Source organism: Leuciscus leuciscus (assembly GCF_965113295.1).
Source record: "Leuciscus leuciscus genome assembly, chromosome: 3".
Taxonomy (NCBI): Eukaryota; Metazoa; Chordata; class Actinopteri; order Cypriniformes; family Leuciscidae; genus Leuciscus; species Leuciscus leuciscus.
The window spans coordinates 63,113,018-63,136,396 of NC_138727.1; the positions used below are offsets into that span (position 1 = coordinate 63,113,018).

At 40.5% G+C, this 23,379-nt stretch overlaps 1 protein-coding gene across 1 annotated transcript in view; it reads right to left on the reverse strand.

Annotated features, from left to right (window-relative positions):
* LOC309495549 (uncharacterized protein) overlaps positions 1-23,379 on the reverse strand; it is a 116,513-nt gene that overhangs the window by 19,926 nt on the left and 73,208 nt on the right. Inside the window, exons 9-19 of the mRNA XM_082165330.1 lie at positions 19,935-20,043; positions 19,257-19,348; positions 19,078-19,163; positions 18,685-18,773; positions 18,035-18,094; positions 14,046-14,135; positions 13,794-13,929; positions 11,314-11,411; positions 11,055-11,126; positions 7,830-7,907; positions 7,336-7,389 (exon numbers count right to left, since the gene is read on the reverse strand). Coding sequence (XP_082021456.1) covers positions 7,336-7,389; positions 7,830-7,907; positions 11,055-11,126; positions 11,314-11,411; positions 13,794-13,929; positions 14,046-14,135; positions 18,035-18,094; positions 18,685-18,773; positions 19,078-19,163; positions 19,257-19,348; positions 19,935-20,043 — 964 coding nt within the window. The remainder of the gene's footprint in view (positions 1-7,335; positions 7,390-7,829; positions 7,908-11,054; positions 11,127-11,313; positions 11,412-13,793; positions 13,930-14,045; positions 14,136-18,034; positions 18,095-18,684; positions 18,774-19,077; positions 19,164-19,256; positions 19,349-19,934; positions 20,044-23,379) is intronic.

Sequence of the window (23,379 nt, forward strand, 5' to 3'; positions counted from 1 at the left end):
ACAATCTGAGTTCACAGTGAGCTAAAAGTATATCCTCACAGCGCTATCACTGTGTGCTCATACTATGGACACAATGTGAGGTCAAAGTGCACACAAAGAATACATACCCAGCATGCATTGCAGCATGAAGAATACATCCAAGATGGCGCCGCGGATGGCTGCCTCGGTGTTGAGCTCTCCAGTTGTTACACTGTTTTTGTTAGTTTGTCCTGTTTTATGTTTGTCATACGCTATCAGTTATACCAGGGACGAACTGCTGAACATTCGGCAGTGCACACCAACTGATCACCAACCAGTTTTTGATTCTTCTGGCGTTTTGCGGAACATTGTCGTCGCTTGCGCCGCTGCACTGTGGAAACAGTATAAGACGCGCAGGCGTGGGAAGCGAGCCGGCACACTCGTTAAGCTCAGGCAGCGCGGATTCAGAACGGCGCTGCCTAGCATCCATCTGGCGAATGTCCGCTCTCTCCCTAACAAAATGGACGAACTACTTCTGCTCTCACGCAAAAACAAGGACTTTACCAACTCTGCTGCTCTTTGTTTCACGGAAACCTGGCTGAACGAAGCCATTCCGGACAGCGCGTTACATCTACCGGACTTTCAGCTGTTCAGAGCAGATCGCGATATGGAGTCAACGGGTAAAACGCGCGGTGGTGGGACTGTGTAACTGTGTTAAGGAAGATGTGCTGTCCTGATGTGGAAGTGCTTTTCCTTAACTGTAAGCCGTTCTACTCGCCGCGGGAGTTTTCCTCGCTCGTTCTCATCAGTGTTTACATTCCACCGCAAGCACACGTGAGTACGGCGCTGCAACAGCTGGTTGATCTGATCACAGAAACAGAACAACAACACCCGGACTCTGTTCTTATCATTCTCGGAGACTTTAATCAGGCAAAACTCACACGTGAGCTGCCTAAATTCAAACAGCACATTACATGCCCCACCAGAGACAATAATATTTTGGACCATTGCTACACCACAACAAAGGATGCATATCGCTCCGTCGCCAGAGCAGCTCTAGGACTTTCCGATCACTGCCTGGTTCATCTTCTACCAACTTACAGGCAAAAACTTAAAACTGCTAAGCCAGTAATAAGGACTGTAAAGAGATGGACCAACGACACAGAGCAGGTCTTACAAGCCTGTTTTGAATGCACTGACTGGAGTGTTTTTGAAGCTGCTGCCAGCGATCTGGACGAGCTCACAGAGACTGTAACATCATACATCAGTTTCTGTGAGGATTTATGTATCCCTACCAGGACTTACTTATCATTCAACAATGATAAACCATGGTTCACACCAAAACTCAGACAGCTTCGTCAGGTCAAAGAAGATGCCTACAGGAGTGGGGATAGGATCTTGTATAATCAGGCCAGGAACACATTGACAAAGGAGATTGAAGTGGCTAAGAAGAGCTATGCCAAAAAGCTGGAAAACCAGTTTTCCTCCAACGACCCTGCATCAGTGTGGAAAGGCCTGAAAGACATTACCAACTACAAGACACCATCCCCCAGCATCGACAGCAACAAGCATCTTGCGAACGAGCTGAATGTCTTTTACTGTAGATTTGAGACCCCCGATCAGACACCCCATACCCGCCCTGACCATCTCTCTACACAGCCATCAACACCTCCAGCCATCCCCCTCCCCTCCCTCCCTGCACTTCAGATCAGTGAGGATAATGTGCGTCAGATCTTCAGGAAACAGAAGAGAAGGAAAGCACCAGGCCCAGACGGTGTTTCACCAGCCTGTCTGAAAACCTGCGCTGACCAGCTGGCCTCTATCTTCTCACTGATCTTCAACAGATCACTGGAGCAGTGCAAAGTCCCTTTCTGCTTTAAACGCTCCACCATCATCCCAATCCCGAAGAAACCAAAGATCACAGGACTCAATGACTACAGACCTGTTGCCTTAACATCTGTGGCCATGAAGTCATTCGAAAGACTGGTGTTAGCATATCTGAAGGACATCACTGGACCCTTGCTGGACCCCCTGCAGTTTGCCTACAGAGCAAACCGGTCTGTGGATGATGTGGTCAATATGGGACTGCATTACACCCTACAACATCTGGACAAACCAGGGACCTATGCAAGGATTCTGTTCGTGGACTTTAGTTCTGCCTTCAACACCATCGTCCCATCACTGCTCCAGACCAAACTGACCCAGCTCTCTGTCCCTAGCTCCGTCTGTCAATGGATCACCAGCTTTCTGACAGACAGACAACAGCTAGTCAGAATGGGCAAAATCACGTCCGACAGCCGCACCATCAGCACCGGTGCTCCACAGGGATGTGTTCTCTCACCACTGCTCTTCTCCCTGTACACAAATGACTGCACCTCTAAAGACACCTCTGTCAAGCTCCTGAAGTTTGCAGACGACACTACTGTTATCGGACTCATCCGGAACGGTGACGAGTCTGCGTACAGACAGGAGGTGGAGCAGCTGGCTCTTTGGTGCAGTTATAACAACCTGGAGCTGAACACGCTCAAAACAGTGGAGATGATCGTGGACTTCAGGAGAAACCCCCCTGCACTCCCTTCACTCACCATCATGGACAGCACTGTGACTGCAGTAGAGTCATTCAGGTTCCTGGGCACCACCATCTCTCAGGATCTGAAGTGGGACACTCACATAGACTCTATTGTGAAGAAAGCCCAACAGAGACTGTACTTCCTGCGTCAGCTGAGGAAATTCAACCTGCCACAGGAGCTGCTCGTACAGTTCTACTCAGCTGTCATTCAGTCCATCCTCTGCACTTCCATCACCGTCTGGTTCGGCTCTGCTACCAAAACCGACCTCCGTAGACTACAGCGGATAGTTCGGACTGCTGAGCGAATCACTGGCACTACCCTTCCCACACTCAAAGTACTGCACTCATCCAGAGTGAGTAAAAGGGCTCGCAAAATCACTCTGGACCCGTCACACCCAGCACACTCTCTGTTTGAACTGTTACCGTCTGGTCGACGCTACAGAGCACCGAGCACAAAAACAACCAGACACAGGAAAAGTTTCTTTCCCCAGGCCATCTACCTCATGAACACTTAAATGTTCCCCTACTGTGGAACAAACATGTGCAATACTTCCCTCAGACATTTCATTATAGCACCTTATAACTTTATATATATTTATAATTTATAATCTTTTTATTTTATTTTTTCTATTTTTTTTTTTTTTTTTTTTTTTTTTTTATACCTGTTACTTGTCACTTGTCTTGTCCCTTTGTATTGTATGTGTACTGGAAGCTACTGTCACCAAGACAAATTCCTCGTATGCGCAAGCATACTTGGCAATAAAGCTCTTTCTGATTCTGATTCTGATTCTGAAGCATTTGATCGTCACCATTGTTGAGATTCATACTCTGATTCTTGATCTCTCTTTGTGTATAAATGACACAGTAGTTCAAATGTTTGTGTCTTATTATACATTTCAAACCCTTCATGAATGATTATGACACTGATGTATCTCAAACTGTGTAATCACAGAGCTATTTTAATTTAAAGAATATAATGAATAATACCTCACAAAGACTGTATACTGAATCCAGGTGATGAATATGTTATCATCATCAATGAAAATCAAGCATCACCTGGATATGTTCTCTTTTGGCTTTTGCCATAACAAATGTGTCTTACAAACACAGTCACAACAGCAAGAGAAAATATAATGTCTAAAAGGTTCACGAGCCCAACTAAAGCAAACACTGATCACCATCATGGTGACATCAAACAAAACAAAACATCAACATATAAAACTTTATTAATTCTCAATAAGAACTTCTGTAGACGTGTGACAGAAATAAAGTCAGTCTGGTTAGTAATAGTGAAGCTGGTAATGCTGTTTGTGGAGTTGTTTAATCCTCCTCTGCTGAGATCTTCACAGATTTAATGTCTTCATTTCATCTAAGGCTGTGGCTGAAGTCAGTTGTATGTTTGGAGAATGTTCTTATAAGAAACATCTGTTATCTGTGTGTGCACTCATACTGTGAGCTGACCATGTGACACCACTGTGACATCACTGTAATAGTATTGAGAAACAGGAAGTAGAATCTCCCCCAGTGACTGATATGTGAACCGCCTCTTCTCATCCTGCTCAACATTATGAATTTACAATGAGCTCATACATTACTGACACTGTGAGTATCACCGTATGAGAATGGTGTGATGTCACTGTGATCACCACATGATCTCACGTGTTGACTGGGTTCCTTATCTCGCCCTTGAAGACCATCATGGCCACTGAGAACATGTCCCTCTCTTTATTCATGAATATAGTAGCCAAAGTTCCTTCTCCAGCTCCATCTGCTCCACACTGATCCTCCACCCTGACTCCACAATGGCTCCCCACTGCTGGCTACACTGTGGTTGTTCCTCCACCAGCTCTACCATGGAAGTTTCCCGCTCAGCCCTGAAGTCTCCTGTTCAGCCAGTATATAAAATGGCCTTCTGCTCTGCCTTGCTCTATTTTCTGTTTCAAACTTTCACGTAGCATCTTTAGGTTATATTAACATAAAAAATAAAAATCCAGATTTTGATTTTCAAAGATTTATTATAAAAACAGATTTTTTTTTCTCAAATGCAATAAATTCATGACACTTTTTTTTTTTTTTTTTTTAAATGCAATTAATCTCAGTAAATTCCCTGGTGTTAAATTAACACCGATCGGTGTTCATATGGGAACCACCAGCAGAGTGTTATAAGTGACACTGAAGCAGTGTTAGAGTTAATTAGATAATTAAGTGATTAATTGAGTGATGGTTGTTCGATTATTGAAGATACCTGATGATAACAAGCAGAAGAAAAGAGAAAAGAAACTACAACTGACTTCCAGACACAGCCTTAGATGAGATCCACTGAAAATACATGAAATCTCTCTAATTACAAACCAGTTTGACCTTATTTCTGTCATTCATCTACAGAAGTTCTTTTTGAGAATAAACAGAGTTTTAGATGTTGATGTTTTATTGAAAATGCATTTCCTTTAGTTGGGTGGTTTGACTCTTTATATTTTTTATGTTAGTTGTCTTTGTGACAGTGTTTGCCAAAACACATCATTTGTTGCAAAGGAAACCATAAACAAAGATGATCAGGTGATATATATTTCATCATCATAGAGAAAAATGTTTGACAAATGTCACCACTGATCAAAAGAGGTTACTTGTTATTAATAGAATTTTACCATCAATACTTTTTTTTTGCCAAAGATCAAACATTTCAGAATTTTACTTTCTAAATACATTGTGAGAAAAAAATATATATATATTTAGAGACACACACTAACATCAAGAATCAGCTGAATCTCAACAATGGTGACATGCTTCATGCTGCAATGCATGCTGGGAGCCATTAGTTTTATAATATGGTGGCTCCCAGCATTCATTGCTGCATGAAGCATGTCACCATTGTTGAGATTCATATGCTAATTGTTAATGTCTGCGTGTATCTAAAATAATTTTCCCAACAATCTATTTTCAAAATCTAAATTCAGAGTGTCTGAACTGTGGTAAGAAATGATCCTTGGTGAAAATAATCCATTAATAACAAATTAAAAAAATTTGGTCAGTGATGAGTTTAGCGAATCATTTTACTTCATGATGGTTCTGATAATCTTTTTTTCTGGCTTCCTATGTAACAAATGATGTGTTTTGGTAAACACTGTTATAAGCACCATAAACTTGCATAAAAAAGCTGAGAGTCAAAATGACCAACTAAATGAAACACCGATCACCATAATGGTGATTACACATTAATTGTACAAAACAATTTATTTCAAATAAAACATCAACATCTACACCTCTATTAATTGTAATTGGTAATAAGTGAAGCTGGTAATGCTGTTTGTGGAGTTGTTTAATCCTCCTCTGCTGAGATCTTCACAGATTTAATGTCTTCTTTTCTCTTCAGTTGATTTCATCTCCGGAAGTCAGTTGTAGTTCTTGTGTTTCTCTTTTCTTCAGTGATTCTGCTTGTTATCATTAGGTATCTTCAATGCTCAATCATCACTCAATTAATCACTTAATTATCTCATAAACTCGAACACTGCTTCAGTGTTACTTTTAACACTCTGCTGGTGGTTCCCATATAAACACCAAGCGGTGTTAAATTTAACACCAGGGATTTTACTGTGAATCTATTGAATCAATATAAAAGTTATTTTTCATATTGAAACTGTTGAAAATACATAACAAAGTCAGTTGATCCACATATGACAGCCTCTGAACTCGGTCAATACTATCTTATATACAGGCACGAACTGGACTAAAAATACATTCAATCAGCCATCGCTAAGAAATACCTCCTGAACTTTTTTTGACGGCCATTAGCTGTAAAATGACTTGGTCCTGCTCGGTTTTCGTTGACTTTGAGTAAAACAATTTAACGTTTTTTTTAAAAGATCCTCTGGGGTCAACGTGTCAGCGTGACAGAAGTTTCATGCTGTCGTGTGAGAACAAGCAACAGTCAGCATTTTTCCTCCTCACGTAAATGATTAGATTTCGATGGCTTACGTTTGTTCCCTACCGCAGAAACCACCACAGGTCCATCAATGCCTTCAAATTTATTATTTTTTTTGTTTGTTTGTTTGTTGATCAATAAGTACAAAGTAGATGAGAAAAACTAGGATGGCGGGTGTATTCAAAGCGCCACCGTTACAGTTTACGATGCGTGGAATGGTGCGCTGTGATTGGTTGAGAGGATTTATCGCATTCTGCAGAGAAAGGAGACTGGCGTTTGTCGCGGTTTGGAAAGAAAGGGAGAAAACATGACAGAATAACACGGCGGATATCGCATTTTACGTAAAATAAAAAAATGGACCTTTCAATACAATACTGATTTTTGCGGGAACTCAATTTTTTGAAAAATGGCGTTTATCACATTTTGGAACCAAACTCTTCATATTCTCTCCCCTTACACTAACCTGACCCCTAAACCTACCCATCACACAAAACTTTCTGCATTTTTACATAAAAAAATAAATAAAAAAACATCATTCTGTATGATTTAAAAGCTTGTTTCCTCATGGGGACCAACACATATCCCCTCAAGGACAGGGATTTGGGATATTGCCATCTTGGTGGGGACATTTGGTCCCCATAACATAGGGATTAAGAGACAAACGCACACGCAGCCTAGTCTTATTGTTGTATAGCTGTTATTCCCAGTGGATATGCAGTACTTACCTGGTTGTACTCTGCGACACACTAACTGCAATTTATGGATGGATAATAGATAAAAGACTATTTGTTTTTGTGTGTTTGTGGCTCAGACTATACTCTTGAGACATGTATAATTGCAATATTATAATCCTGTACCACAAATGCCAAGTGAGAAATTGAATGACTACCTTAATCTTGAAAGCTTCATCAGGCTGGTCTCCCAAACTGGCCAGCAGTATGTCCTAAAGCATTTAGAGGGGTAGATATTATCATATACGAAAATACACAAAATAATTGAATGCTTTTATCTTAAATAATATTATGTATTAAAATATATAATAAATATATATAATAAAGTATATTTTGCAGTGTGCTCTGACTCCAAACTGATCAAATGTTATACTATCTGATAAAGCTAACAAAATAAAAACTCTGAATACACTATGTTGGAAAGCAGTGCTGATTGCTGGTGGCAATGCTGCACTATCTGCTCATCTCTTTAGTGAGTGCTATAGGTGCACATCAAAATCCCCCTTGTTAATTTAACATTTTGCTCTATGTCTGAAATTAGTGGATTTGCACTTAAACCCTTCTTCAGTTTGCTAGGTGGGTGGGTGCTTCAGGACACTTTAAATTGTATTAATCATGACAAAATTTATTTTTTTTGAGAGGGAATGAGTACCTGATTCACTTTTTTCTTGAAGATGTCATCAGACTGGGCGTCACTCGACTGGGCTTTCAAGCCGGTCAGCAGATTTTTCTGACACATAAAATATTAATCTGATTATTCTAAAACTAACACTACATAATACAACTTTATAAATCTGAAAACTTCTCAATTATGAACATAGCCACAGTTCCCAGGAGGGAATGAGATGCTGCATCAGTAGTTGACACTATGGGAACTCACATCAACGACCTAGCCAGAAAGTCTGTGCTTGGAGATTTTCATATCTTTTGAGTTGCCTCCAAAGCATGTAAATGACCACCTATTTTGTCCTTGGCGGTCAATGTTATTTCACAATGCTCTAACTGTTTTTATTTTGTCTTCTTGTATAGGTTTAAATTGTATGTTTCTCCCTGTTTCACACGCAAAGAGATGGTTCTGTGCAAAGAGATGGTGTGCTTGCGGTGGTGTCTCATCTGGCCTTCCTGAATCCACCAACCTGCCTAACTGACAGTGTTTGCAGCATGACTTCTGCGGATAGAGTGGCTGCGTGTTCAACAGGATTTCATGACTTGATGGCGATCATAACCAAGGGTTCCTTTTCAGCGTTTGGGGTCCACTAGTTTTCACTCAATTGGGCTCTGTGGCATTCAAGGTGTGTATTGACATGTTGCTTGATGGTTTCTGGTTTCCTTTGGACTTTGGGGCATCAAGAGCTGCCTCTACACAGCAAAATCAAATTAAATTAACACTGCTCAATGTTTATATAGTCCACACTCAGAGTGTTATAAGTAACACTGAAGCAGTGTTAAAGTTAATGAGATAATTAAGTGATTAATTGAGTGATGATTGAGCATTATTGAAGACACCTGATATTAACAAGCAGAATCACTTAACTGTGCGTTCACACCGGACGCGAATAGCGTGTCAAATTCACGTCTACCGTGTCTAGTTTGACACTTGACCACTTTGTGTTAATTCGCGAGTAAAAACAAAAGTTTGAAGCGAAATTTACGCACGTCAGAGGCGAAATCCGGAGGCGAAAGTTTCGAAACCCGTTGGCGGCCATCTTTTTTAGATGTTTATCGAGCATTAGTATTAGCATTAATCGAGAGAGTCACCGCTCGTATATGGTCTGGAGAGCAGAAACAGCTGCGTAGGGAACATACTCGCTGTACTCGGGTCCACCAGACCCTCCGGAGGGTTTCAGGAGTTTCACAATTTGCTCCAGGAGCTAGGTTTGATGGACCTAACGGTGAGGACGCTGACGAGGACAGCGTAGGCCGTATAAGGCCTCGGCCTCGAGTGGTCTATGCCTGACGAGCCCGCGCTCTACAGCCCGGTGCGAGGTTCACCCTCGCCCGCACCCACCTAATCTGTCATTTATTTTTGTTTTGATAATAAATGGAGCCAGCCTCCAAAAGTGAAACCTGTCCTGTGATTTTTTTTTAAAGTTTTTATACACTAAATTGTGTTTGTTGTCTTTACATTAGAATAATGTTTCATATAATCTAGAATAGATATGGAATAAATATCAATACAAAATGAGTATCTCTCATATATTGAAATCGAGTTTTTATGTGAAAGATTTGCTTTGCACACCAAGCATTTTAGTCATATTACAAAATATTTATTGAGGCCAAACATAAAATAACATTATAAACTGTCACTTCACCACGTGACAGCAGCAAGCAGGCTCCTGATTGGTTAACGCGGCGCGAATTGACGCAGAAGTTCAGATTTTTTAACTCGGGCAGCAGACGCGAATTCGCGTCAAACGCGTGAATGCACAAAAAGCACTACATAAAACAATCGCGCGAATGAGGCGTATTCGCGTCTACCGCGCCGCGCTCTACGCCTCATTCGCGCCGCAGGAATTTTTTACGCGCATAACGCGTCTTTGCATTGACTTAACATTGAAATCACTCGCGCCTGACGCACTATTCGCATCCGGTGTGAACGCACCATTAGGAGAAACCATAATTTTAAGTCACCATTATTGTGATTATTGTTTGTTTTAGATTTTGTTTGGCTGCTGTAGCCGAGTTATAAAAGCCAGATGAACAAATCACTGAACTCATATAGAGCCTAATTTCTGAGTTAGGTTTATTTCATTAATTATAGCAGCACTGTCCTTGTACAGCATAATATATTTAACTTTTACAATGTAATCCAAATAATTTCTTAAAATTTATTTTTATTTTTATAAATTTTTTTGGACACACAGACTTCAAGAATCAACCTGTGAATCTCAACAATGGTGACAATTATAAAGTATGTTGCAGTGCATTCTGGGTGCCACCAATCAAAACTCATTCATGGCTCCCATCATGCATTGCTGCATGAATAAATAATGAGCTTATGTTCAGAGGTGATCTGTTTGTCACCATTGCTGAGATTCATACGCTAATTATTGATGTATGTGTGTGCCTACATTAAATATATGTATTTTTTAAAAGGTTTTTTTTTTTTTTGTAATTGATTTGATCATTTGGATTTCATTGAAAAGGCTAAAAATGGTATGCTCTATGATGACAATGCTGCTATAATCCATAAGGTAAACTTAACTCAGAAATTATGCTCTCAATGATTCAAGTCAAATAATTATGTTAAAACACAACCAACACCATCAGATCACATTTTCTATTTGTTCATCTGACTGTTATAACTCAGGTACAGCAGCCAAACTAAATCTAAAGTGCGGGTCTTACGGGGATGGAACAACATGAGGGTGAGTAATTACTGACAGAATTTTCATTTTTGGGTGAACTAACCCTTTAACTACAAAACAAGTCAAACACACCTGAAGCAGCTAACCAAGCTCTTCAGGATTGTTTGAACATACACATGCAATTGTGCTGATGCTGGTTGGACATGAACTTTGCAGGACAGTGCAGGAGCAGGGTTAAAGACCTCTCCTGTTGGTTGCAAGGAACAGTGAGCTTTGGAAATGCACAATACAAATAAAACTTATTTAACATAGTATGCCTGAATTAAATGGACGAAGAGAGAAGGACTGCAGCGTGATAAGCTGAGTAATAAAGGGAACGGCCAAGACCTAGGGCACCAACTCTAAACTAAAGTGCCCACATAGCAACACTGTGACGGCCCAGATCCGGCCTACATCTGGCACATGTGGAAAGATGATCTGGTGATTTTTTATTTTTTTGGCAGCTGTAACTGTGTTTGTCAAACATATTTGCAGCAAGCTACAGTGCAATGAGATCAGGTGATGGTTACCTGTTCATGGTAATTTTCATTTTGGGTGTTAAAATTTTCGACCATCTTCTCCCAGTGTTCTGTCAGCATGTTCTAAAAGTTTTTGAGAGGAAAAAGTCAGTCCATAAAGACTACAATTTGCTTAATTGACTATGGGTGGTTGTTTGCTGTGATATGTGATGTCAAAGCGAAAGTAAATATAAATGTTTTAAAACATACAGGTTAACTTTTACATATATTAAACATGTTATATCTGACAGTTTAAGAGCCAGTAAGGTACCTTTAATTCATCTTCCTTCAGTCGGGCCTCTCCCACAAACTTTGGCAGCCGTCTGTTGAGAACGTCTCGTAGAATGCTTCGGGCTTCAGACAGGTTGTCTGGATGGAAAGGGTCAACAGAATATTACTATATCTGTCTGAATACTTGATTCTGACTGGCTGACATGTGTGCATTAAACCCGCTGAATCCAGTCAGTTTAATTACTGTTCTAAAGCAATGTGCTGCTGTTGGGTTTATAGTATTGTCTGTTGGTTGCCCTGCAGACTCTGTAAAAATATATTATGTTCCACTGCAGTTTGACTTGACATCATACATTTAAAATGCTCTCATTTAGTTAAAACATTTATAAAAATAAAAATAATCAATCATATATTGAGACATGTCTTAAATTCATTAAGAATTTAGGTTGAAATCTGCTTATTGGTCATTATTTAAGTCAGATAAAATAATGGAGTCAGAGTTTAATTAAAATACAAATAACTCATTCAATATCCCAAGTTTTTTGCATATTAGAGCAAAATGGCAAAGAAGCAATTCAGACTGATTAGTTCAGAGAATGATTTGTTCAAAGATTCAGTCCTCGACTTCAATGACAGTGTTTTAGTGCCACAAGAATAAAGTTATAATGTTTGGCAGATAGTATGACCTTAAATTGACCTTTTACTACACGTTTTTATATCAAAATCAAAATAAGAATTAAGTCATAGCTTTAGGAGATTAACATTATAGGGAAAGTCGAGCCAGTTGTAATAGGAAGCTAATTTCCCTGGTTAGTGAACTCCACTGGGATTACACATGCACATTATAAATATATATATTTTATATTTATACATATCAAGTGAACTTAAGAAATGCCTGACACATGATGTAGCTGACCATTTTGACTGGTTAGGAAAACTCAGATTAAAAGGAAAAGATATGCTATGTCCTCATCATAAGAAATTAATCAAATTACTTGGCATAAAAAAAGTCCACTAAATCCATAAAATAAAGATCAAGTTTTAAAAAGAACCACACAAACATTAGAAACACATAAATGCAGACATACTACAGTACACTGTTAGACCTTACCAGGCTTTTTTTACAGTAAAATACTCTGATAATTGTACAGTTCTTTACTGTAATCTACAGTATGTTACTGTAAAAATACCCTGCACTAAATTAAAAATCGAGTTAACTAATTTCACTTGCAGAAACCGACTGCCTTAAATTGACCAACTGTCATTTAAATGTATTAACTAAAATTTATAATGCACTAACAATGTGAGCAAAGTATTACAGTGAACTTTCATTTGAGACCACTAAAAAAATATTTTAAACAAAGAGATTTCCTCTAGACCAGCAACTACACAGGAAAGAGGAACACACAAACAGAAAATAGAGAAACACAAGAACTACAACTGACTTCCAGCCATTACACATTATTACACTTATTATTAACCAGTATGACTTTATGTCTGTCATACATCTACAGAAGTTGTTATTGAGATGTTTAATTGAAAATGTTTGGTTTGAAGTTACCATTATAGAGATCAGTGTTTGCTTTAGTTGGGATGCTGACCCTTGACTTTTAAAACTTAAAAGTTTTTATTTTGCTGCTTGAACTGTCTTTTTGCAGGTCACACTTGTGCACACACACATGGTTTTTGAATGCAGTTTGTTATATTGAATATGATGACAAAATCATCATATATCTTGTTCATTTACTAATCTCATTCAGAGTTAATTCTGTATCAAAAGTGTTACATTAACACTTCTATGAACCTACAGTAATCAGGTACAATGACACATTTTTTTTTTAACATATCATGAACAACCAAAGAATCAGAGCTACTCTGTCTTGCAGAAACACAGAGATTTATTGTCTTTTATTTGCAGTTGATTTCAGACTGTGTGGCTTTAAGTCAGTTATAGTTGTTGTTTCATTTTCTGAGAGTGCAAACATGATGTTGAACCAACATCACATTGTAACATTGACTCAACGTCATTACCATTGATTTATGGATTCAATTGAAAAAATAAAAAAATAAATCAACATTAATTGCTGGAGCAAAAGAGATGTTGATTCAATATAGTTAGCATTGACACATTAACATTATTTTGATGGTTGCTGTCTATCTAAGACCCTAATCAAACACACCTGAACCAGCTAATCAATGTCTTCAGGATTACTAGAAAGCTACAGACAGGAGAGTTTATCAGGGTTGGAGCTAAACTCTGCAGGACAGTGACCCTCCAGGACAGCATTTGCCCATCCCTGTCCTAGAGTTTCTTCTAATGAGCTGATGAGTTGAATCAGGTGTGTTTGATTAGGGAGACAAAGAAAATGTGCAGTGTTGGGGGTCCTTCAGGAGCAGGGTTAGGAAACACTGCTGTAGGCTATTTTTGTTTTCTACGGTATTATTGTTTAAATGGAAAATGGTATGATATTGTCAGAATTTGTCCTTTTTTACAGCAAGAGTTAACAGTGTAGCACTTACCTGAATCAATGAACTCCTCTTCCTCACACCACTTTTGAAAGCACTCCTCAGCTTTCAGCTGGACCTCCCGATAATCCTGATCGGTTATTTTGTAGTTCACACTAACATGCCATTTATGAATCTTTGGCATGGATACCTGCAGCAACAAGGGAAACCAAAAATCACACAATAGGTTTAAAAGACTTTCCTGAACTATGTAAAAATAGTTTAAACAATGAAAAGAAAGAGGTAGTTTTTACTATTCAAACCTACATAAATGTCAAAGTCAGAAACCCTCAGTGGTGTGTTGGCCAACTGGTTGTAATTGTTGACCATTGTCGTCCAGCTTTCACTTACTTTGACCTAAAGGTTTTGGAAAAGTAAATCAGTCAAACATCACGCTAAAATAAAAATTATATCAACAAAAGATATATACAGCTTTTTAATTTCTTTCAGTGTTTAAATCTTGCAAAATATGAATCTGACGAGAAACTTACAAGAAAAGATACACAGTGATATAAAACAAAAGACATCCAGCATATATTTCAAACGGTACAATATCATGATTTTGGCTGATACAATGCTGTTCCAAAGTTTATTGCTAGTGTGTTACAGTGTGTTACCCAAACTGACACGAAACCAGCAAAAGTAACAACATTGAGGTACAAGATAAATCGGGAGTAGAGGTGTATAGTCCAGGGGTCAGAAAGTAGAAGTCCTGCCATATGTTTATTCCACCCATAAACTCAGTCTGCTGATTTCACTAATTAGTTCTCTCTCCTGCTGAATTAGCAAATCCAGGTGATTGGAACAAAATACTGAGGAGGACTTTTACTTTCTGAACCTGGACTTTACACCTCTGAAGAGAACAGAAAAAGAGACGAGCAGAAACACAAGAACTACAACTGACTTCAGACACAGTCTAAGATGAAATCAACTAAAGAGAAAAGAAGAAATTAAATCTGTGAAGATCTCAGCAGAGGAGGATTAAACAACTCCACAAACAGCATTACCTGTAAATATATTGCTGGATCTCATGCTGCAGTAACACAGGGTTTGTGATGTGAATATATCAATAGAACAACATAATTGTTAGATTCCAAAGACATCAGTGAATCAGGCCTTGACCACACGGACACGGGTATTTTTATAACCGGAGTTTTTCTTTCTGCGTTTAAAAAAAAAAAAATTCCCGTCTACACATGCTCGGTTTAAAAGATATCTCCGCCTACATGAAAACGCGAAAACGCAAAAACACACTATCAAGCGCTGTCAAGAGCATGCCACACCAGCAGGTGGCGATCGTAAAGCCACGTTGGCCAATCAGAAGCCTGAATCAGAAGCAAAAACCCCTGTTTTACTGTCTACACGACAACACTGCAACCGGTGTTTCTGGAAATCCTCACCCTGGCAGGGGTTTTCAAAAATGTTCGGTTTCAGTGACCTGTCCATGTAGACGAACAGCCGAACCGCCTAAAAAAGTCACGGTTATAAAAATACCCGACAAGGCCTCAGTCTATTTCATGATGATTATAAAACCATCAACAGGTAACCATCATCACCTGAAACACTAATCACTGTTATGGTGACTTCAAATGAAACACATTAGAGTTAAACCTCTGTTAATTCTCAATAAAACTTCTGCAGACGTCTCACAGAAATAAAGTCAGTCTGGTTAGTAATAAGTGAAGCTGGTAATGCTGTTTGTGGAGTTGTTTAATCCTCCTCTGCTGAGATCTTCACAGATTTAATGTCTTCTTTTCTCTTCAGTTGATTTCATCTGAGGCTGAGTCTGAAGTCAGTTGTAGTTCTATACAAATAATAAATAATAAATCTCTTGGCAAAGTAAGTGGTGTAGCTTCCGTGATTCAACAATAATGGGAAAAAGCATGATTTTCAAATCTACAATTAAACTATAAAATAAAACACAAATTAGTCTGTAGTGGCATTCATTATAAACAACATACAAACATCAAGCCAAAATGAATTTATTTAAAAGTGAAATGCTACGGCACTGGGCTCACCCCTCTCATTCGACAAGAATCCAAAAATGTTTCCATTTTTGCCAAGTTACGTTTGGTTGCTAAATTATTTATTATGTAATGTGTAAATTATGTAAACGCCTTTGTATTTCACCCAGGTCCAATATCCACTTAAAACAGCAGCCTCCACATGCGCAAAAGTGTGTTTGGTTGGGCACTGGGCACGGTGATTTTACAGCTGACCATCTAATTGGAGAAGTGTAACTTTTATGTTCGGTTGACAACATTTCAGCCATTCATCATCAAACTTAAATGCAAAGTTAGCAACGTTATGTTGTGTGCACGAGCGCGATCAGTTGGATTTAATAAATATATTTAAAAAACTACAATACGCTAGAATGTTACAAAAACTAGCCAGGCTATAGGCTACTTGTCGCATACTTTTTTTGTTGTATTTTGTTAATCTGTTAATTATTTAAGTGAAATATATTTCATGCAGTCATATTTATTTTATTCATTTTATATACTTCACAGAAGTGCTGCAGGTGTGTGATAAGTGAGAATCCACATTGGTTGATTACTGTGTATGCCGTTATATTTGCACATACAAATCAAAAGCCCTGGATAAAATGGGTCACAGACACCCATCTATTCTAATTTAATTAAATTTTAATTTGACATTCTAATCTTAAAGCGTAACTAAACCCTAAACCAACTTTTTTTAGTTAATGATCTGTAAGAATTGGGCTTTATTAGTGCTGTTCATTGATTCGAGTAACTTTTTTGACATTTGGGTATAACGTTTTTTAATTCTACAATATATGGTGTAAAAACGTCTGAGTGCTGCCCTCTTCAGGTTGAACAGTGGCTACTGCAGTTGAATTTTCCTATTGGATGTTTGCGGTACTGCGTGACGCAAGCAGGTTCCAGCTCACTGCGCCCTTAGTATGACCTCGTGTAGATTTATCTGTATTTAGTACAGTGGTCAGGACGTAGATGTAGTGTTGCTGGTTGCAACAGCACTGCTGGACTGCATAGCTTTCCAGCAGACTTGGAAATTAGCCGCCAGTGGAGCTCAAGTGTGCAACCTGCATTTTACGCGGGATTGCTTCTCCAACGCAAAAGAGCTGGAAATGGGCTTCTCCACACAGCTTGCGCTGAAAAGCGATGCAGTGCCAAACGCTGCTCCTCCTGCATGGACTCGGCGGCGGCGTTTTGATGTGAGTGATCATATATATAAGCACAATTTATGGTTAGGCTAAAGTTAATCCTCTGGGGTCGACAAACGCGCCGGCGCATTTTGCTGGATTTTTTCACATAGCGGCAAAATATGAATATGCCTACAGAGCGTGCGCTATTGACATCAGCTCGATAAAACTCATCAGATGCGTGTACTTTACGTCGTCTTGCGACCCTGTGAGTCACTCTCCATTTTAGAGTCTGACAGCAGCTGTCAATTAATCCGTCACTGCGGGTCTCAGGTGCACGCCCCCCCGCTCAGCCCCGCCCTCGGTTCGTCCCCTCTATCTCCGCTGGGGTCTGCCCACTTTTCCAGCATTTTTCAAATATTGCCAGTGGGTGGAGTCAGGCTCTGACCAGGGGTTTAGTTACCCTTTAAAGGTTAGTGATCGATTGAGCTTCGGTTGTCGGTCAGGAAAATAATCCAAATTAACAAAATGCTCTCATTACAAATCTCCAGTAGATTTACTATACTGAACACAAGTTCACGCTAGGTCAAAAGCTTGCGTACACGAGCTGAGACATGACGTGAGATTTGATCGTAACCACCGCTCATGTCCTTATTGATAAATGTCAAGTTTTGCGTGGATACGGCCATACGCACAGTTTTCGGTTGTACGTGTGTTTCATAAATGAGGCCCAATGAGCTCGTATTACTCACACTGTTGAGTATCACCGTATAAGAATTGTGTGATGTCAATGTGATCATCGCATGACCTCGCATGTTGACTGGGGAATAGTCTGAGTATGGAGCAATTTTAATAATATTGTTTTTATTTCAGCAATCTTTTGAGGCTGGTTATTTGTAAACTATGGTATTGATTTAATATTGATACTGAATTATTAGAATCTGGCAAACCAAAGATAAAATTGTAGTATTGAGCCAACCCTATAATGGATAATAGATACAATTAAATGCTTTTTGTGTACAAGTGGGTTTGGAAAAAGCTTATAAAACCAATCTTGAGAAATTCATAACGATGACATCATAACTATCTCATTAACTATCTCAAGTGTTTGTGAGAAACAAAAAATGATTACCTTATACACTTCAATCTTGTTTTCATCAGACCTGTCCTCCAAGCTGGTGTCCAGTATTCTCTAAAGGATTTTGAAAGAAAAATCATCAGTCACTTAAAATGAAATGGTAAAATAAAATAGAAGATAGAAATAAAATAAACTTTTAACTATTCTATCTTCAACGACATTTGCAGTGACTTTTGTCTTAACGATAAAACACTGATATGATGATGATAAAACTGACACTACATGTGCAACACATAAAGTGACACATAACCATATACAGAAAACATATCAATTATGAGCAGCCCTGCATTAGAACTATATGATTTTTGCCAGGTCAAAAGCCAGCTCCCATTGTTGCTCTGGCAGCCCTGAGTAGAAAGGTCAGACAAGTAATAATTCCATTAAGAGGTTATTTCCCAGTTCTTTTTCCTTGTCTCCTTTGATCCCTGTGTCTTCTTCATGGTTTATCAATAAAATCAGGAAATGTTAAAAATCCTGCTAATAAACCTTTTGGGACAGGGCTTTAGAAGTATCGCAATACAAACACTTTAATTCACTTTGTATTCTATTAAGAAGATCTCTGCCAATCAAATTATTGTAAAGATGAATGTAAATACATTCAGATTAAAAAAAGTGTTATATTGGATTTTGTAACAGAAAGCAACCTCTAATTTATCTTCATTCAATCTGGCCTCTCCAACACACTTTTTCAGACGTGTGTTTGGCTTGTTCAAGATCTGATCAATTATGTGATCTAAAGGATAAGTGGAAAATAAATGGGTCAGTAGAATATTGGTATAGCATAGCAAGACCATTTACGTATGCAGATCATGTGAGTCAAGCTAACTGTAATACATAATATCAACCAATACAATTCAGACTCATATCAAAACCTCCATTCAGCTGTTTTCCTATTACATGGTTGACAACTGCTTCAGATTGATCAATTACATGTTTGACATAAGTGGTTTTGGTTGAAAAATTGATTTATAGGTTTTTTCATTGTAACTTTTAGAGAAGAAATATTTCTCTCAATTTATAGCAATGCCTTATCTGACCTGTGAGTTCTGTATACTCCAGCATGTCATCTATGACACTGGAGATCTTCAGCTGGCCATCAGCTAGTACAAACGCATCCCTGATCCTAAAAATTAAACAAATAAATAAATAAATAAATATTGATTCGCACACACACACACACACACACACACACACACACACACACACACACAATTACTTGACATCGATGATGTAGCCGATCTTGTGCTGAAGGGCCTGACGGTGAAGAGTGTATCGTGTGTGAAACATGCCATAAATGTTCTCTGCCACCTGAGAGAGAAACAGAGATGAACAGACTAGAACACATGTGTATATTATAACATAGTGAAAGGTATAGTCAAAATTACAAAAAAAAATGTATTTGCATTCAAGTCAATATTTTTTTACACAAGAGGCAAGGTTAATGATCATTAATTAGAATGAGTGTTTGACATACAACACTTTGTCCTCAGTGGTGTATAAATAGCCCAGTAAATTTGGTTAATAATTATTAGTATTATTATAAAAATCAGGCATTCTTTATTTGCATTGCCAGTTGCTATTTCCAGTGTATCAAATATTGTACTGACCTGGGCTGTCTATCTGATTGGACTGTTTGTTTGGATTTTGGACCTTTGATTCACGCTAAAGTTTTGTTTCTCTTTGACTTTTCTTGCTTCTCTTTAGAGGCTGGCATGTTACGGGAGCTCATTGCACATCCTTTACATAAGATACAGTTTTGACAATGCAAAGTCTAGCCAAGTTTCTTAGAACGGGTCAGTTGTAAGTAAAAGTTGTGAGTCTCTTGGTGAAGAACCAGTACACAGAAGCATACACACTATGATGGATGTAAATTAAAAGGTGAATTAACAGGTACCTTGTCTCTGAAGCAGATGTGTTTCCCCCTCTCCATATCACACACTCGTGCAGATTTCAGCAGACGCTCATGGTCAAAGCCATTAGGAATGCCAAGATAATAACAGTCACTGCATATAAAATAAGAGAGGGAATAATTACACAGCAAAATCCCAGATATTAAATGAACACTGCTCGGTGTCTCATGAGAGTTAGAAACTAACACTGAAGCAATGTTGGAGTTAATTAAATAATTAAGTGATTAATTATGTGATGATTGGGCAATGGTGATGAACACCTGCTATTAAAAAGCAGAATCATTGAAGGAAAGAGAAACACAAGAATGAAAACTGACTTCAGCCACAGTCTTAGGGTACGTTTACATGACAACGATATGCTTAAAACGTACTCGGTTACTAACGTAACCTCGGTTCTCTCTAGAAGAGGGAACGAGTACTTGCGTAAGAATATCTTACGCTAGGGGAAAACCTCTTTTCCTCGAGATATTGAAGCCAAAAATTATCCTTAATTTTGCAATAATGTAAAACGCATTGCAGCAGCATGCAGACATGGGCGAGACAGCTCGCGCGCCCATTGGCTGCTCTGCGGCAACTGCACCAGCCTATCGATAGAGGCTCCTCATGACGTCAGAACCAATGAGGGCGCTTCGCGCCCATTACGTCATGTCCCGCCGAAATCGGGTGGGGCCAGGGCTATAAATACGGCCCAGAGAGGCTGGTTTGGTCAGTTTTTCATCGCTGAAGCAAATCAGAACATGACGCATGCACGGCAAGATACGCAAGTACTCGTTCCCTCTTCTAGAGAGAACCGAGGTTACGTTAGTAACCGAGTACGTTCTCTTACGAGAGGTCTCTCGTACTTGCGTAAGAATATCTTACGCTAGGGGAACACAATGTAAAACGCCGTGCGTGCTTGAGACATAACACTAAAGTCCCAAGGGCAGGTGCCCGGGGCTCATACAGTGCCTAATCACAAGGGACTCACAGAGAATCCGGGAAGAGGGGCTAGAATAGCATCATTCCTGTAATATTGAGCTCTGATAAGAGCATGCTATATCAAGTGTTCCACACAGCCAGGGCGAACTCAGCCTGGACTGGTAAATATGGGGGACTTACGTACTGCCCACAGAAGTATATAGGCAATCAGTGATCGACGCTCTAGCAGTTTCAGCATCCCGAGCCGATAGCATCGGGCGGGCAATACTGAAAAATTAAACCGAGAGCAACCTAGCTTGCAAAGCGGGAACCTCGAGGTTATAAAACCTTATAAATGTAGACGGGGAGGCCCAGCCTGCCGCCATACAGATATCTTGCAAGGCAATCCCACTGGACCAAGCCCACAACGAGGCCATGCCTCTTGTGGAGTGCGCTTTGACACCTATCGGGCATTGCAGGCCCCTGGATGTGTAAGCTAGCGCTATAGCATCAACTATCCATCTGGATAGACTCTGTTTTGACGCAGCTAGTCCCTTAGAACGTCCGCTGAACAAAACAAAGAGCTACTCTGTCTGTCTGTCTGAAAACAGATGAGCGAGACACATAGGCCCTTAACGCCCTAACCGGGCAAAGGAAGCCTGCGTCCCCTTCCTCTTCAGATACCGGCAGGGCTGACAGGGAGATCACCTGTGCCCTAAACGGTGTATTGAGGGATTTAGGAACATATCCATGCTTTGGTTTGAGTATGACCCTCGAGTCATTCGGTCCAAACTCCATACACGTCACGCTTACTGAGAGCGCTTGCAAATCCCCTATGCGCTTCACTGAAGCGAGAGCCAGAAGAAACACTGTTTTGAAAGACAAGAGTTTCAGGTCTATTGACTGTATTGGCTCGAATGGGGCACCTTTCATGGCTTCCAGAACCGTGGAAAGGTCCCAAACGGGAACTGAGGGTGGTCTGGGAGGGTTCAGCCTCTTAGCTCCTCTAAGGAAGCGAATGACCAGATCGTTTCTTCCTAATGACTGGCCAAGCGGTGGTTCCGTGAACGCTGCTATGGCCGCCACATAAACTTTGAGCGTGGATGGGGTTCTGCCCTTATCCAGAAGCTCTTGTAAAAAGGAGAGAACCTCCGGCACCCCACAGCGTGAGGGTGAAGTGCCACTCGCTGTACACCAGCTAGTGAACACAGACCATTTTGAGGAATAGAGCCGCCTCGTAGATGGAGCTCTAGCCTGCGTGATCGTGTTTAACACTCCCGCTGGGAGGTTAACGGGTACCCGTTGATGGCCCACACATGTAGGGACCAAAGCTCCGGGCGAGGATGCCAGATCGAGCCGTTCGCCTGCGAGAGGAGATCCCTCCTCAACGGTATTGGCCACGGGGCGGTACTCGTCAGCTGCATCAGGACTGGAAACCAGACTTGGTTTGTCCAAAATGGGGCGACGAGTAGCACTGGGCATCCGCTCTCCCTGATTCGCTCTAACACCTGGGGTAGGAGCGTGACAGGGGGAAACGCATAGAGCGGGCAGCGGGGTCAGACGTGAGCCAGCGCATCCCTGCTCTTGGAGAAGAATTCCTGACAATGAGCGTTCTCTTGAGACGCAAATAGGTCTATTTCCGCTCTGCCAAATGTCCTCCATAGCATTTTGACTGTCTGTGGATGTAAAGACCATTCTCCTGTCGGCAGATTGTTTCTGGACAGTCTGTCTGGTCCCACATTCAGATGGCCGGGCACATGCGCTGCCCTGAGCGAGCGCAGATTGTGCTGAGCCCAGACCAGGAGGCGTTCCGTCAGCCTGTGAAGGATTCTGGATCTGATACCTCCTTGGTGATTTATATAAGCCACCACTGACATGTTGTCCGAACGGACCAAGACGTGGTGTCTTTTTATCTGGGGACAAAAGTGCCTCAGCGCGTTGTCGACTGCCATCATTTCCAGGCAGTTTATATGCAGAAGCTTTTCCCGTTCCGACCACTGGCCGAATAACGGTCTGCCCTCGAGCAGCGCTCCCCATCCCGAGGTTGAGGCGTCCGTAGACACCACCTTCACACTCGAGGAAGTCCCCAGGCTTACACCTGACCGGTACCAGTCGGTCACTGTCCAAGGTTTCAGAGCTGTGATGCATTTCTGATCGACCTTGAGGCGCGCGAGACCGGAGGTCCAAGCTCTGCGCGGCGCGCGCGCTTTCAGCCAGTACTGCAGCGGGCGCATGCGAAGCAGACCCAGCTGAAGCACTGAGGATGCTGAAGCCATGAGACCCAGCATCCTTTGAAATTTTTTGAGCGGGACCAAAGCGCCGTGGCGAAAAATCTCTGTCATGCGCTGAATGCTTAGTCTGCGCTGCGGCGACAGCTGTGCTGTCATAGACAGCGAGTCCAGATCTGTGCCCAGAAAAGATATTTTCTGACTGGGAGACAGCGAACTCTTCGCCCAATTGACTGTGAGACCTAAATTCTCGAGGTGATCGAGTAATATGGTCCTGTGTTCTATGAGCTCCGACTGTGATCGA